The sequence below is a fragment of the Glycine max genome, chromosome 20 (assembly GCF_000004515.6).
Source record: "Glycine max cultivar Williams 82 chromosome 20, Glycine_max_v4.0, whole genome shotgun sequence".
Classification (NCBI taxonomy): domain Eukaryota; kingdom Viridiplantae; phylum Streptophyta; class Magnoliopsida; order Fabales; family Fabaceae; genus Glycine; species Glycine max.
The window spans coordinates 46,295,603-46,310,464 of NC_038256.2; the positions used below are offsets into that span (position 1 = coordinate 46,295,603).

General features: G+C 30.5%; 3 protein-coding genes across 8 annotated transcripts in view; 2 read left to right on the forward strand and 1 right to left on the reverse strand.

Annotated features, from left to right (window-relative positions):
* The window catches only part of LOC100777257 (protein MON2 homolog), a 41,475-nt gene extending 37,732 nt beyond the window's left edge, over positions 1-3,743 (forward strand). For 3 of the 4 annotated variants that reach the window (XM_006606419.4, XM_014772655.3, XM_006606420.4), the window contains 4 exons: positions 1,067-1,206; positions 1,702-1,823; positions 1,918-2,125; positions 3,029-3,743. In XM_006606419.4, the coding sequence (XP_006606482.1) occupies positions 1,067-1,206; positions 1,702-1,823; positions 1,918-2,125; positions 3,029-3,134 (576 nt within the window). In that variant the 3' untranslated portion in view covers positions 3,135-3,743. The remainder of the gene's footprint in view (positions 1-1,066; positions 1,207-1,701; positions 1,824-1,917; positions 2,126-3,028) is intronic. The other variant, XR_420424.4, reaches the window with a different exon arrangement.
* Positions 3,744-5,067: 1,324 nt separating this feature from the next.
* LOC102669467 (uncharacterized) lies at positions 5,068-6,054 on the reverse strand. Its single transcript, XM_006606876.4, has 3 exons — positions 5,825-6,054; positions 5,685-5,735; positions 5,068-5,454 (listed from the first exon to the last, which is right to left on the reverse strand). Exons 1-3 carry the CDS (start codon positions 5,915-5,917, stop codon positions 5,224-5,226), a joined length of 375 nt encoding a protein of 124 aa, XP_006606939.1. The 5' UTR covers positions 5,918-6,054; the 3' UTR covers positions 5,068-5,223.
* Positions 6,055-9,018: 2,964 nt separating this feature from the next.
* Positions 9,019-11,889, forward strand: LOC100778316 (uncharacterized). Of its 3 annotated transcripts, XM_006606422.4 has the most exons (6): positions 9,030-9,242; positions 9,328-9,423; positions 9,517-9,615; positions 10,916-10,954; positions 11,039-11,306; positions 11,416-11,889. In XM_006606422.4, exons 1-6 carry the CDS (start codon positions 9,219-9,221, stop codon positions 11,595-11,597), a joined length of 708 nt encoding a protein of 235 aa, XP_006606485.1. In that variant the 5' UTR covers positions 9,030-9,218; the 3' UTR covers positions 11,598-11,889. The 3 variants fall into 3 exon arrangements, with proteins under 3 accessions (XP_003555585.1, XP_006606485.1, XP_006606484.1); XM_003555537.5 differs by having other exon boundaries at positions 9,019-9,242; positions 10,916-11,306; XM_006606421.4 differs by having other exon boundaries at positions 10,916-11,240.
* The last annotated feature ends 2,973 nt before the right edge of the window (positions 11,890-14,862 follow it).

The following is a 14,862-nucleotide window of genomic DNA, read 5'->3' on the forward strand; positions in this document are numbered from 1 at the left end:
ATCTTAGGGAGGTAGACAATTACAGGAGGATTTGATGGGGAGGTTGCATAAGGTATCTTTTCTTTTTCTGTTTTAATGAATTACAGAGGACTACTGTTTAGCTAGTCACATTGTTCTATAATTAAGTATCAGTTTCTAACAGGTTCCCCATCACTTACCCATATCCTCAAAATAAATATATTTTATCTCATCAATGATAGTATGATGTACGTACACTTCAAAAGCTTTCATCCAAGAATTGCATTGCTAACTTTTGAATCATCATCCATAAAGCTATAAAAGAAGTATTGGAAAAAATTGATACAGAAGATTCCCACCATAATGAAAAATAGAAATATTTAAAATTATTTATAAGTTTTAGTTGTATTTCTTGCAAAATATGACTCTGCCTCGTTACAATGATTATATTGGCACGTGGTGGTACTACCTCTTATCATTCTGTATCACTGTTGTGGAGAAACTAACATGTAAATTATCTATTCATTTAATATTAGAGTTCTTATTCTTATATTTTGTTTATTGGATCTAGCTCTATTATTGAATGGCGGCCCATCCCTTCCTATGCATGACTTGAGTAATAATTAATTCGGTTTTTGATGATATATTTTTTGGTACTAAAGCTGTTTGCATAGTTTGCTGCAAAAGTCACCAAAATGGACTTGTTTTGAGCTTTCTTGCACTCCAGATTATGTAGTTGAATGGAGCTGCCGTTAGCTTGAGGTTTCGGTGGGACATTTTACTTATCCTTTTTAATATTGTTGAAATTATAACGTTTTAGGTATTGAGGGAGGAAAATGTGAATAGAGGTTTTGAATAATATAGTCATGTTATTGTGTTGTGTTGTATGAGATACAAAACATAAAGCAACGACCTTTATTTATACTGATACTAGACTCTTAATCCTAATCAAATAAGGAAAGAAATTGTGAAATATAAGGAGATATGGAAACCAAAGAAATAGGGAAACTAATCCTAAGAGATAATATAAGATTCTCTAAAATATTCTAAATAACTAAGATCCTACTGGATAATTTTTCACATGTTTTAACAATGTGCATGTTCTCAGATTCTGCAGCGACTGGTCTCCACATTGGACCGTTGTGCATCACGCACATGCTCATTACCTGTTGAGACTGTAGAGCTTATGCCTCCTCACTGCAGCAGATTTTCCTTGACTTGTTTACAGAAGTTATTTTCTTTGTGCAGGTGCCATCCTTCGAAACCTTCTTTAGTTCATATTAGAAAATTTTCTCTAATATCTAAACTCTGAATGTAAAGTATCTTTTACTTGATGTCGTGGATGTAGACATGTCTCTTCTGTGAGATGGTGTAGATATCATGGATGCTTCTAGTAATCTACCCTTTATCGTGCTTTTTTGTATGCAATTGACTACTTTCTTTGGGAAAAAAAAATTCTGATGAATGCATGACTTATGTAGTTTCATCAGAAGAAAATTATTCTAATTATTTAGGTGCCTGATTAGTAATTCCTGCCATATCATTGTAATAGAGACCTGATCAATTCGCCCTAGCTAAGTATAAGATTGCCATCAATTCCTGACCCCCCCTCCCCCTCTTGCTTTTTATACTTATTGTTTATTTTAACTAGCTTTGATCTCGAGTCCTTATTTTCTTCTCTCTGTTTTTTAGTTTTACTATATATATTATCTTGATATGTTGACCGTTTTTATGTTTTGTTAGTTATTCTAATGAAGTCAATTGGAATATGACAAGATCTGAAGTCAGCAAAATCTCAATTACAGTGCTCATGACCAGATGTGAATACATCTTGAGCAGGTTTCTGACAGATGAAAATGGCTTAGGTGTGCTTCTATTTTAATGAAAGACAAACAACATCAATCATCTTCATTTCATCTCCCAGTTTTTGCCTACTTAACTATTTTCTTTTTCCTTCAGGTGACTGTCCATTACCAAAAGCAAGACTTGATGAAATTATTTATGTTCTCCAAGAACTGGCACATCTTGTAATTCATCCAGATGCAGCACCCATTCTCCCTTTACACCCATTGTTGAGAACTGGCCTAGCAGAGGAAAAGGAGAAGCATGACAACCGTCCCCATCTGTTTGTGCTATTACCATCCCTTTGTGAACTTGTCACATCAAGGTAAAGTAACTATAGATTTGACCGACCATGCTTTATATATGGCATGCACACACGTGGAATCTTTTTGCAAGTGGATGTCCGTGGGTTGGTTGGAGATTGGAAATGAGATTTCATAATAGGCATAAATGTTCTATTTTCTTAACCTCTAATTCTATTTAAATGAGATTTCATACTATGCATTAATGTTATATTTTCTTAACCTCTAATTCTATTTTCTCTCATTTTCAGAAAAAAAAAAAAGGGAAATTTGGAAAAAGAGAGATACTAAAAGGATTATAAGATATTCTCCAGCAATTGTAAAGCACAGCACAAAATACTAATAATCAAGCAAGAAAAAAAAAGTATATATATATATATATATATATATATATATATATATATATATATGCTAAAAAAGTGCTAGACAATCTCCTAGATGTCGTTAGATTTAAACCCATAAGGGGCCGAAGATACAAGTCTGTCACAGGAGTCAAAAGTCACATAACCGCTGAAAAAGACTTGTGAAAAACTTGATATACACTAAATATAAACAAAAGTTGCACAGTTCTTGTTTATCCTATACATGCCTTTTACAAAAAAAAAAAACTTGATAATGAGTACTAAAAAATCTTCTATAGTAGTCGAACAATCTCAACTACCTCCAACAGCACAAGCTAGTTCAAAAGACGCTAGGTCACTTCACAACGGCAGAAAGCATAGTTTGCCTACATGTCCAACAATACATATCCTTTCTTTTTATAATCATATCAAGTGTTTGTTTAAACGAAGACTATATTCTTGGAAGGGACCTTCATTTCTAGAAAATTAAGTGATCGATAACCGAGATTATTTTTTCCTGTTTTTCATTATCTATTTCTTTCTTCTTCCTTTTCTGATTCAAAATTTTGTTCTTTTGATGGACAGAGAATTAAGAATACGGGAGCTGGTGCAAGTACTGCTTCGATTAGTCACCAAGGAATTGTCTCTGGAAAAGCTCAGCTTGGCAAGTGAAAAGAGTACTTCCAGATAAGCCCATTTCATAAGTTGTTCTCTTCGAAATTTTTAAGCTTATGAAATACCAAGCTTTTCTTCTTTTACCCTTGTCTAGGATTGTATTTTTTTTTTTTTTCTGTAGACTACACTAGAACCACCTATAGGAGATTTTCACAGTCTTCTCTTCTCTGTTGCCTGTCATAAATTATGGTCAACCATACTTTCTCAGCTCCATCAGGTACGTGCTCATGATTGGCCTACCTTAAGTTACGACAGATCAGAGTTTCCCATAGTCCATTATTAAACCGTTTGAGATTTCTCCAACCCAATACAATGGAGCAGCTGACAGAATTGTGTGGTTTTCACAACCAGATATTCTAAAGGCGGGAACAGCAAAGAAGAGGAAGAAATCTGTTAAAATGGTCCAAGTAAGAGGATCAATATGCCCCATGCATTGCCAATTTTGTTGTACCAAGTCACTGAAATATTATGAGTCTGACGTTGAGCCCGATTTTTTTAACTCGGGCCCAGGCCTTATTTTTTTGTTTGTTAGTGCTAACCTTTCTTGGTCCTTTAAATGTTCAGTGTATGTATAATATCTTATTGATTGTAGACTGAGAAAAAAAACGGGCATTATATTTCGGAATTCCTGAATTAGATTTGAACATGTCCCCTGGGGAAGAAATAGTTTAAATTCCATCCCCGTTCCTAAAAGCTGTTTTTGAGAAAAAATATTGTAGGATGCCTCTTAATGCTGGTGTCTTTAACGCCTCATTTGTTTGAAAAACTACACTTGGTATCAAAACAATGACGTTTGAATTATGATGGTTTAACTTTTGGAGAATAAATTATCTGTTTTTTACTTAGTGTTAATAGAGAAGAAAGATCATAGTATTTGGGATATTGCAATACTTTATTCTATATATCCTCGTTCTTTTTGTTTATACAGTCACTGCAATGAATATAACCTTAAAACTCAGCTAATCAGATACGAAGATAGTTTACTTGTACACATTTGACGTGCTACGTTCTAACAGCCTGTAGATATTATCTCAGTTAATGATTTTAGTTGAGGCATTATGTTCCTTAATTCTTAAGAGAAAATCCTGTTTTCCAACGTTATACTCTTAAATTATGATTGTTAAGAAGTTATTCTAGGAAAATTAAACGAGACGAGTATATTAACTTTCTAATAAAGACGGGTTTTAATAAAATACCGATTAATATATCAACTTTTTTATCGACAGATATTAGCTTATTAATTGTGTTAGAAATATGAGAGATTTGAACCATGACCTCTTTTCTTTCCATTCTTTCATCACTTTTTCTCAACCACGGAATCAATATCCTGTATCTGCATATATCGATTCTCTTAATAAAGAGAGATTTTATAATTAAAAAAACTATGAATAGATTACTAAAGAATGCGTAAATTACATATTTTCAAGCTTTGGGAGATGGTACAAAATTTCCTTATTTTTCTATTTTTCTATTAGTTTTTCTTTTTGTTTTTAAAAAATTATTAGACTGATATTTCTTTTTTTTTAAAAAACTAATCTCTCTTAATTGTTTTAAAATATTAAAGTGTGTTCTTTATAAGATACACTATTGTAAACGTTAAAATAGGAGGAGGATTTGTGCAATTTTATGAAATCTCAATTATTATAAAAGAAAAAATATATCTTTTATTTTATAGGAACAAAATTCATATAAAAATTTATACAATTTTATTTTTATACACAACTTAATTATTAACAAAATTGCTTTTATCGATTAATACATTTTTTACTGCAAATACACATTTATTTTTACTTAAATTTTTTTACCAACATCTTAATTAATCTCATAAGTTATTGCTCATATTTTCAATTTAATTACCTTAAAATTAATTTTAAAAAATTGTCTAAATAGACAATACACCGTCCTAAAAGTAAAGGTATATTTCTTATTTATTTTGTAAATCAGAATTTCATGAAGTTACAACCATCCTGGTTGTAGCCATTCCAAGCAAGCAAGTGTAGGGGGGAATTAAACGTCTACCCATCTGCTTTGGAGAAAACTAGCTAGATCAAAGAATTTTGAAAATGCTTCAATTCGATCGTTTAAGAATTAAGAGAATATTATAATTAAAAATGAATTAAAAGGAAAGGAAAATGGAGTTTATTGATAGAAAATGGTCCCTGAAGATACGGCGCCGTAACACCTGGTGATTTTGCATTCATTGGATGAAAGAAAGTAAAAGGGTCAAAACGATGGCCTCGTGTGCTTCGCCTATGGTGATCCCGCTTCCACCACCTCCAGCCATGTCTTGAACAAGACAAGGTGGCGAGCCTTTTGGTATTGATATGAAAAAATCCCTGTCAAAAAGTAATAATTAATGTAAATACATCTAATATTAATGGTAGTCATCATATAGATGTGATGAATAATACTCTTTGTAAAAGATAAAATTAGTCTGTATTTAAACTTTTAATTTTGTGTCAATTAATTAATTTCATATATAGAACACAGATTAAGGCGATCAAAAGTCACTTCTAAGTAAAACATATAGGATATCATCATTTGTGTTGAAAGATGGAATTAATACCTCAACCAACTTATTAACTTTCCTTTCCTTTTCCTCTAGTTTGTGAACAACCTACAAAACCAAATAATCAAATAAGAATTAAAAATGAAAAGAAAAACTTCACTCCAAATAAATAAGCAGAGTTTATTTGTATGGAGAACCTGTCCACCAACATACTCCGATATCACTTGCCTCCCTAGAAGATCCACCTCAGTCACACTAACGCCACCATCAACGGCTCCCACCTCTCTCATTTTTCGATGCCACCGATTGCATCGCGGCGACAGCGCCACCCTTTTGGGTCTTCCTGGTGATTCTCCCTACGAGGTGACTCATCTTAATTAATTCTTCAGCACACACTGTTTTCTATTAATTTGTTTATTTTCGTGATGTGTAGGCAAAGTTTAAAGGATGTGATTATATATATGATTAATGATTTATTAGACGTATGTGCATGGGGCATGCAGTGATGACACATGCCAAACGTACGTTAGAGAGAAACACGGTGGGCTTGCGAGCAACACATGGCGTGAAACAAGTTAGGACTTGTTTTTATGTGGCTTAAAGAAACCATTGGTTATTGATGTTTGTTTGAGATAGAAAGCGAAGACAATTGTCGTTTAGAGCGTCTTTACCATGACCGAGTCCATTTATAATAATTTGTTGCCCTTTTTTCCTTTATTATAGTATATGAGAAGAAAACAAATGCTAGATAGTACCAAACTTTTTCTATAACTCTCCTTCAATATCTTTTCATCCACTTAAAACATGCTTGTTTCTCCGTTTTCAGTCATCGAACCAGCGTTTAAGCAAAAATAAGGAGTATTATATTGTTGCTTCTCATACAACTAGTGCTTTAGAATATGTGTCAACGAGATCCGACGCCTACATAAACATGCTCTTAATTATCTTATTAATTGCTAAGAGAAGTTGAGATCTTAAATCAATTTCAATATCTTAAAAAAGTCATCATTAACTCTTGGTAAAAAAATACCTGTATTTACAAAGAAAAAAGACAACACAAAATTCTGGTCATAAAAATTATTCTACAAATTAAATCATTTAAAAAAGTACTAAATATTTTCCTTTTAAAGATATTAGTATTCAAAAAATATTATTTTGAAACCATTGTAATTAATTCTGTCTGTTTTTGGATCTTAACATTTTCTATAAAAATTAAAATCATTTGGAAACGGGAGAATAATAATTCAAAACCAACACCAAATCTTTGTCATAAAAATTACTAAAAATTAAATCGTTTTAAACAAAATACTAAATATTTTATTTTTTTATAGAAAAATATTTTCCTTTTTAAGATATTAGTTTTAAAAAATATTATTTTACCAATAAGTCATTGGACCAAATGATACTAGTTTGATTCTTAAGCAAGATCTCATGTTTGGATCTTATATAGATTGAAAAAATATAATACTTTGAAGGAAAGGCCCAATTAAAGGTAGTCAATTAGATTCTTTAGTATTAGAAATAATGACGCATGAAATTAATCACAAAACAAAGAGGGGGTAAATTGGTTTTAAAATCTATCAAAATGCACACTACAAATGCCTACACTCTTGAAAACCTATCAAAATCTAAACCTACATGTAATAAACCCACTACATGCACACCATTGAGAAACCTACTCAATGAAAATGAAAATTAGAAATGCGGATCAAGAAACAATTTCACCTCATATGTGAAGAATGTAAAAGTTTGAAAACATATCATTTATAGTATCAATTTGCCTTCATGATCATTTTCAAATATTCATTGCACTCATTGAAAAAGATGTTTCCGATCAACTATCAAAGTAGTGATGACACTCAGAGATTTAGAGAGTCTCTCAACGAAAATCGCAATGTAAAATATAAGAAAAAGTGTCACACATAAAGTTTTTTGAGAAACTTGTTTTTATAGTCTCAAAACCAAAATAGTCAAATTATGTCATAAAGATAGTCAACTAAAATTTTCTTCGCATTACCTAGGTTTTTTGATGAACATATAGTTGATTATATAATCATATTATCGACTGTTGGTGAGAATAGAAACTCATGAAACCCGATATAGTCGATTAGATACTAAAAATAGTCTACTAAATGCAAACCAATCCCAATTCAAAAAGAGCAAAAGATCAATCTAGTATACTATATCAAAATATAGTTGATTATATTGATGTAGAGTTGAAACTTAGTAATTTAAAAACTAAGTTATCAATGTTTCAACTCACTTAGGCTAACTACCATGAATCAATACAATATCAATCATTTTAAACTTGTCGAATATATATCCTAATCTAAAATGCATGTATGCCAGATGTCACACACAATCAAACATAAACAATAACAACCCTCCTAATCAACTTTAATGTTTTTACTCTAATGACATTAAATATATATACTTTAAAAACATTATTATTATGTTTATAGCATCGAATACATATATATCATTAATAACATTGAATAATATTATTAATTACTGTGTATATTATACTAGTATTTAATAAATAAAATAAATGCTGTCGTTTAATGTTTGTATAAATACTATTGTGTTAATAACATCAATTATATATATATATAGGTATATAACATTATTAATGTTTCATGCATTTAATTTGAATGCAGTATATGTTATAGACATCATATATAAATATATATTACTAGTCAATGTATTTAATATAATAATAAAAATATTTAATGTATTTAAAAAATACATTAACTAACTATTTATATCTCTTAAAAAAAACTAACTATCTATATAGATAAATACATATAGTTAGATTAATTTTTCAAACAATAATAAAAGATTGAACTAGGATTTGATCATGTAGTTAATTTATTATTAAATTTGAGTTAAAAATTGAGTTCGCTAAATAAATGAGCTAAAATATAACAAAGTACATTGCTTTCATCTTATTTATAAAATCAAAATTAGAATTGGTGTTTGTTATTTTTATAAGATTTAATTCATAATATTTATTATATTAATTATTTTTAGTTTAAATTATTCCTAATTAAAAAAAAGAAAGAGGTTGTATCAGTAAATATTTAGAAGAGGGACAAGAATCATAATGGTAATTTTGAAAAAAAAATATAAACTTAAGATAAATTTATGACTATAAACTAAATTAACATTTTTTTTTAATTATGATTAATTAGGCAATTCAATTACCGTAATTGGGTTTTGATTACAAACAGGAAAAGTAGCAAAAGTATATAATTAGATTCACATATTTAAATTTGGGTCAAATAATATATTTGATTTTTTTTATCTTTTTTATTCAGTTTGGTCTTTTTTTAAAAAAAAATTGGTTCAAAATAATATTTTCATCCATCTAATTAATGTTAACTTTGCTAATGAGATAAAAATTATTACGAAGTGTAAGCTTCTTCTTTCTCCTCTTCTTCTCACCCGCATCATTTTCACCCATCACCAACACCCACACCCACCACCACCATCTCCTCCCAAAATATTGGCGCGCTACCAATGACCACCATTGTCATGCAAACATAAACCGATCCTTTTCTCTTGCATTCCATCTGCAATTTCTTTGTTCTCATGGCTCCGAAACGACGTCCTAAGGTTGGTCGTTTCACATTCCCTTTTCTCATTCAATCAATCACTTTTTTCTTCTCTCCATGAACTGAATCGTGTTTGTGATTTGCAGAAAGGCGAGTCGCGAATGGACGCAGCACTCGACGCCATGAAACCCTACGGCTTCCCCAACAGACTCGTCCGAACAACCGTTAACAGTCTCCTCAAAGTAAAAATAAAATAAAAAAACCTCTATTCTCTTCGTTCGACCTAAATTATTTGCTTTGATTTTATCCCAAAATCTTAATGTTTGTGGATTTAGGTTTACGGTGGCAACGGTGGCTGGTTCTTCATCGAAGAATCCGCGTACTCTCTGCTGATCGAGACGCTTCTTGAAAAACAAGCCAATTCTTCACCTCAGGTAACTTTACTTCTGTGGTTTCTTACCCTCCAATCAACTATATCGTCTCTACATGTTTTTTTTATTTGCTGCTATCGTTATGTCGTAATGCATTGCTTCAATCGTAACAACCTTTTTCATTTGTGATTTATCTGGAACTGTTTTGTGTTTATGTTGTGGACTTGTTTGCTTGCTTTGAAAAACTGAGTCAAATTTTGTCGAACGGAACAGCATCATACTCACACAACACATTTGCTTCAGGAAAATTTAACCAAGATCTGCCTCTTGGGAATTGGATTGTTTATTTTATTCTCTTTCTAGAAACAAATTAGCATATCTAACAGCTGGTTTATGTGGTTGGCTCGTTTAGTTCAATGTACAAAGGTTATACCCTGGGTTTTTCGTAGGGAAGTTCCATTTTTGTTTTTTTACTTGTAAGTTTCATTTGTTCGTAGAATAAGACGTTCCTTGATTTTATTTTATTTTTAACAAGCCTTGATGTTTTTAAGTTTGGAGGGTGAAGGGAGTTCTTGGATTATCTCATGGCAGCTCCTGGGACACTTTTCCCAGCTTGATATTTTAAGCACCAAGGATATAGTGCCTTTAAGTCTTGCAATCCCAAGATTTTGTTTATTTTACCTTCCATTAAGGATGCTGAATTTTCTTACTCAAGACTTATCCCACCTTCTCATGGTGAATATAGTAGTCAAAATCCTGTCATAAAAGATCTCTCATTCACTGCCCTGGAGTGAAAAATCATATTTTGAGAAGTCAGAGCCATCACACTTGGGTTTGAGCAGAGACACTGGTGTTGGTCCTTTGAAAATTTCCTAATAGAGGGACTCCTAACCAGCTAGAAAATTTGCTATCCTTGTCTGGTACTTCTCTGTACAAAGGGACTCTTGGAATGAATATTGGTGATGGGACAAGATTGAATATCAATGTTGCACCATATACTCATTAGTCATAACAGCCCCAACGATCCTTGTTCCCTTTTTGCAGATCGTAACTCATTCGAAATAAAAGGAACGGGCAAGGCCCCTGTGCGTTACAAAACTGTGGAAAATAAACCTCCTGAGCTTAAAAGTACTCAAAACAATACCATTCCTGGTCAATCCCCAGTGCCATTGATGTGGAAGAATCATCATGCTTATAATGAAGTCCCCAGGAAAACTAGTCATAACCCTGATGAATGCATTTCTCCTTTATTTGTTTCCAACGGGTTCTTCTACATCTGAAAAGATTGACATTAGTAGTTCCAAACTATCTTATAATTCAAATATTACTAATGATGCAAATTCAAATATTGTTTTGTGTGAAGGATGGTTTGATAGAGGCTAATCCAGATGGTCCCAATGAGGTAACACCTGCTGGATGCTCAAACAGTGCCCTTCTAGCTTGCTCTAACACACAAACTTCTGATGATACACTGTTAACTAATCAGGCAGCGGACACTGTATCGTCATCCAGTGGAACTGGTATTCAACTTCCCATCAATGGTGTGGACACTGTATCTGCAAAAACTGAGATTGGTAGTGAACTTCCCATCAAGTCTGTAGACATTTCATCAGTACCCAGTGAACCTGCTAATCAACCTTTAATCAAGGCTGCCAGTGAAACTCCCATTGAGGCATTTAAAGAATCAGGTTATCAATGCAGAAAAAGAAATGAGGCTGCCAGTGAAACTCCCATGGAGGCAGAAAAAGAATCAGGTAATCAACTTTCCATTTTCGTTATTCTTTTAATTGGTTTTCAAGCAAAAGTTCAGAGCATAACTAAACGTATTTTTGATTAATTATCTCGTATGTTACTGTCTTGCAGAGTTTCAGCCAGTAAAAAAATTGGCTTTGGCCGAAAATCATGTATCAAAGTCCCCACAACTTGGGACGGGACTTAGTGACAAAAGGTATAAACCTTGCTATGGCTGGATATCTAATGATGACGAGGAGGAAGAAGAGCTAATAGAGCTACCTCTAGCTCCGTGGTTAAGTGGGGTAAATTAGTGTAAACAGGACAGGGTATTACATATAGTTAGTAGAAGAGAACTATACTCTTCGAAAAAGAACAAGGACAAAATGAGTAATTTTAGTCATTGATAAGAAAATCAATGGTTAATATCTTCACATAATCATGGTTTATTATACATGTGTACTGAATATGGATCTATATACTTTTCTCATTAATGTTTGATAAAAAGTCGACCTATCATAGTGTATGTAGTCAGTAGTAAAAGGGATAAGCCTGTCCACCTTTTAAGTTTTATTTTTTGGTGAATACATTTTATGATTTATATAAGATTTTTTGTTTTAATGCGATTAAGAGCTTTAATTGCAATATAGCAAAAAAATAAAATAAATAACTTTAATTGCACCGACTATGATTACCGTGAAGATTGCATATACATTTTTTGTATTCATTGATTACATATAGATAAAAGTTGCATTCTGTTAGAATGACATTTTTAGCCATTTCTTAGCTCAAAACTATTTTCTATTTCACTCTGAAGAATCTTGAACTTTTGAGGAATATGCCAATTAAATTCTGGCTAAAAGCTAGATAAATTTTATTACATATATGTGTGGTTGTTTTCCCTATCAAAAAAACATGACAAGAATGTGTAATTTTTTTTATCTAACTTTATTCTTTCAAGTCTTATAGTTGGAGTATTAAAGACGACATTATATTTTTATTGGAAAATGACATTATAAATGTCTAAACCCTTCAAAATAATTTATGTTTTGTCAGTTAATAGGTTTTCCCTTTTTGTGAATAGAAGAGCAACATTAGAGTATACATATTTTAAAGTTGAATCGGACTCCCTACCTGAATTGGACAGATTATTAGGAACTTGTAACTTGTGTGTGTGTGTGTTGTTACTTAAAACTTGTGTTTCTGATACGATTACACATTATTATAGCTGTTTAAAGACCAGTGTTTTTTGTTGTTGAATGAATTAAAGACCAAATTTAACCGGTTAATGAAGATCTAACTTAACTGGTTAAATCAATTAAATTTCGGCAGTCTCGCTAATTTAGTTTTTGAAGTACTGAAGAGAACTATGCAAATTGATTTGGGAGTACACGTTCATTAAATTTTCAACGGTCAATACCTCTAGTATTGAAGAGAGCTACAAAAATAAATTCAGGAGTATCAGACACAGCATATAGTAAATACCTAAGGGCCGTTTGTTTACAAAATTGGATTTCTGAAAATCATATTTTCAGGAAATATTATTCTATGAATATGTTTGGTTGTTTTGATATTTTAGAAAAAAAATTAAAATTTATTTAATTAAAAAAACAAAAGTGTAATAAGAAATATGAAAGAATAATGTGGGAAGAGGTAGTTATTGTAGAAAATAACTTCCAATCTCATGTTAATGCAAGATACTTACCTCTCCATTGGAATAGGAAGTAACACAAATATGAGCATTTGATATTTTTGGAAATTAATCATTCCTGAGAATGTTTTTATAAAACTTATACCATGAGAATGTGATATTTCTAAATTCACACATTCTCAAGAATCTATCTTGATATCTTAAAACAAACTCCTCAAAAAAATGGATGAGTTTGTTGACTTTTAATGTTTTTGAAAATACTAAGATTAAAAAGTTACTTGGATTGAATTTTTCCATCAATTAGTTGGATGGAATTTAAATTAAATTAAATTGATCTAAACATTATTTTTCATGTAGTTCATTTTTTTAAGGCAATACTAGCTAATAATATAAAATTGAATGTTTAAAATTCATGGTAAAAAGAGTGAAATCTAAATTTATTTATAAATTAAATTTCATGTTTTTTTTTCATAACATTGGTCTAGAGTATCAATTGATTTTATTAATGATTGATTTATATCATAGAATTTGATTGTTCAAATTTAGTGGAGTATAATTTTTCAATTATTATTTTTTTATTTGTAAGACTCGAATTAAAGATTTTACTTAGGAAATCTAAGTTTAATATCACTCAAATTAAAGGCACATTAATTTGTATTCTAAACATATTAAGGTGTGTGTAGGTACTAAAATAACTAATTTTTAGCTGTAGGAATTAAAACATAAATATTGTACAAGTTGTTTTTTTTTTTGGATCAAGTTTGTATAAATATAAAGATTAAATAAGTAATTAAACTCCAAAATTAATTATATAATGGAAGGTTAATTCAATATGAATGATCTAAAAATTGATAGATGTTTAGTTGGTTATTTTTGGGGTCAAGCAATAATTAAATAAAGAAAATTAAAAGAGTTAAATCTTTAAAATTTAAATAAGCTTAATTAAAAAACTTAACCAAATAAAATTTTCATTTTATTTATTTTGGATTCCGGTCCTATCATTCACAATAACAGATCCTTCAAATCTCAAACTTTATTTTATAACACTTTTGATTGGTTAATAAACTAACTCAAAATTCTTGTGATTCAACTAAGATTGTTATACTGTACTACAAGTTTTACTTTTTTTATCCATGTATACAATCGCATATTACCCACTCTCTAATGCGAGTTTTCTTTTAACACATTCTTTATTATTATTTAAAATCTCTTTGAAACTCAAAATCATTATTTTTTTTTTTGATAAATTTCAAATATTTAAAAATTTTATGTTTAACTAAACGCATTAAAAAGTTTGTTACTAGCATAGCGTGTTATATAACTTATTTTTAATTGAAAAAGTGAACCATAAATTTGTTATAAACGGCAATTTATTATGCTGTGTAATTATTCTAATAAACTATGAAATCCAATATTAACTTTATGATCTGAATCTGATCAATTTTTTTATGATATATTCACAGTTATAACACTAATATTTCTTAATCATTAAGTAAATAGATGTATATATTATGCTTATATATATATATATATATATATATATATATATATATGTATGTATTCACTTTCAATCCTTCGATTTAATTTTTTCTCTAACTATTATTCGCAAGCAATTTTATGAAAAGATGAACACAGAATTTGAATAATTGAAACTAAGAAAGGAGCCATGGATGGTTGTTGTTTAATAAAAGGAAGAAAAAATGATCAACATAGGAATAACAAAAGTTTGCGAGATCTGAGAAAAAATTAGCAGTAGGAGTAACAGAATTATTATGGAAAGAGAAAATAAAGTATAATAAAAGAAAGTTAATGAGAATATTCATGAATTGAAGGAAAAAAGCGTACTTGTATAATATAAGTAGAGTTAAGATATTATGAGGTCCACGTAGACTATTCATGAGACACGTAGGTTCCCATGTGACGCGGTG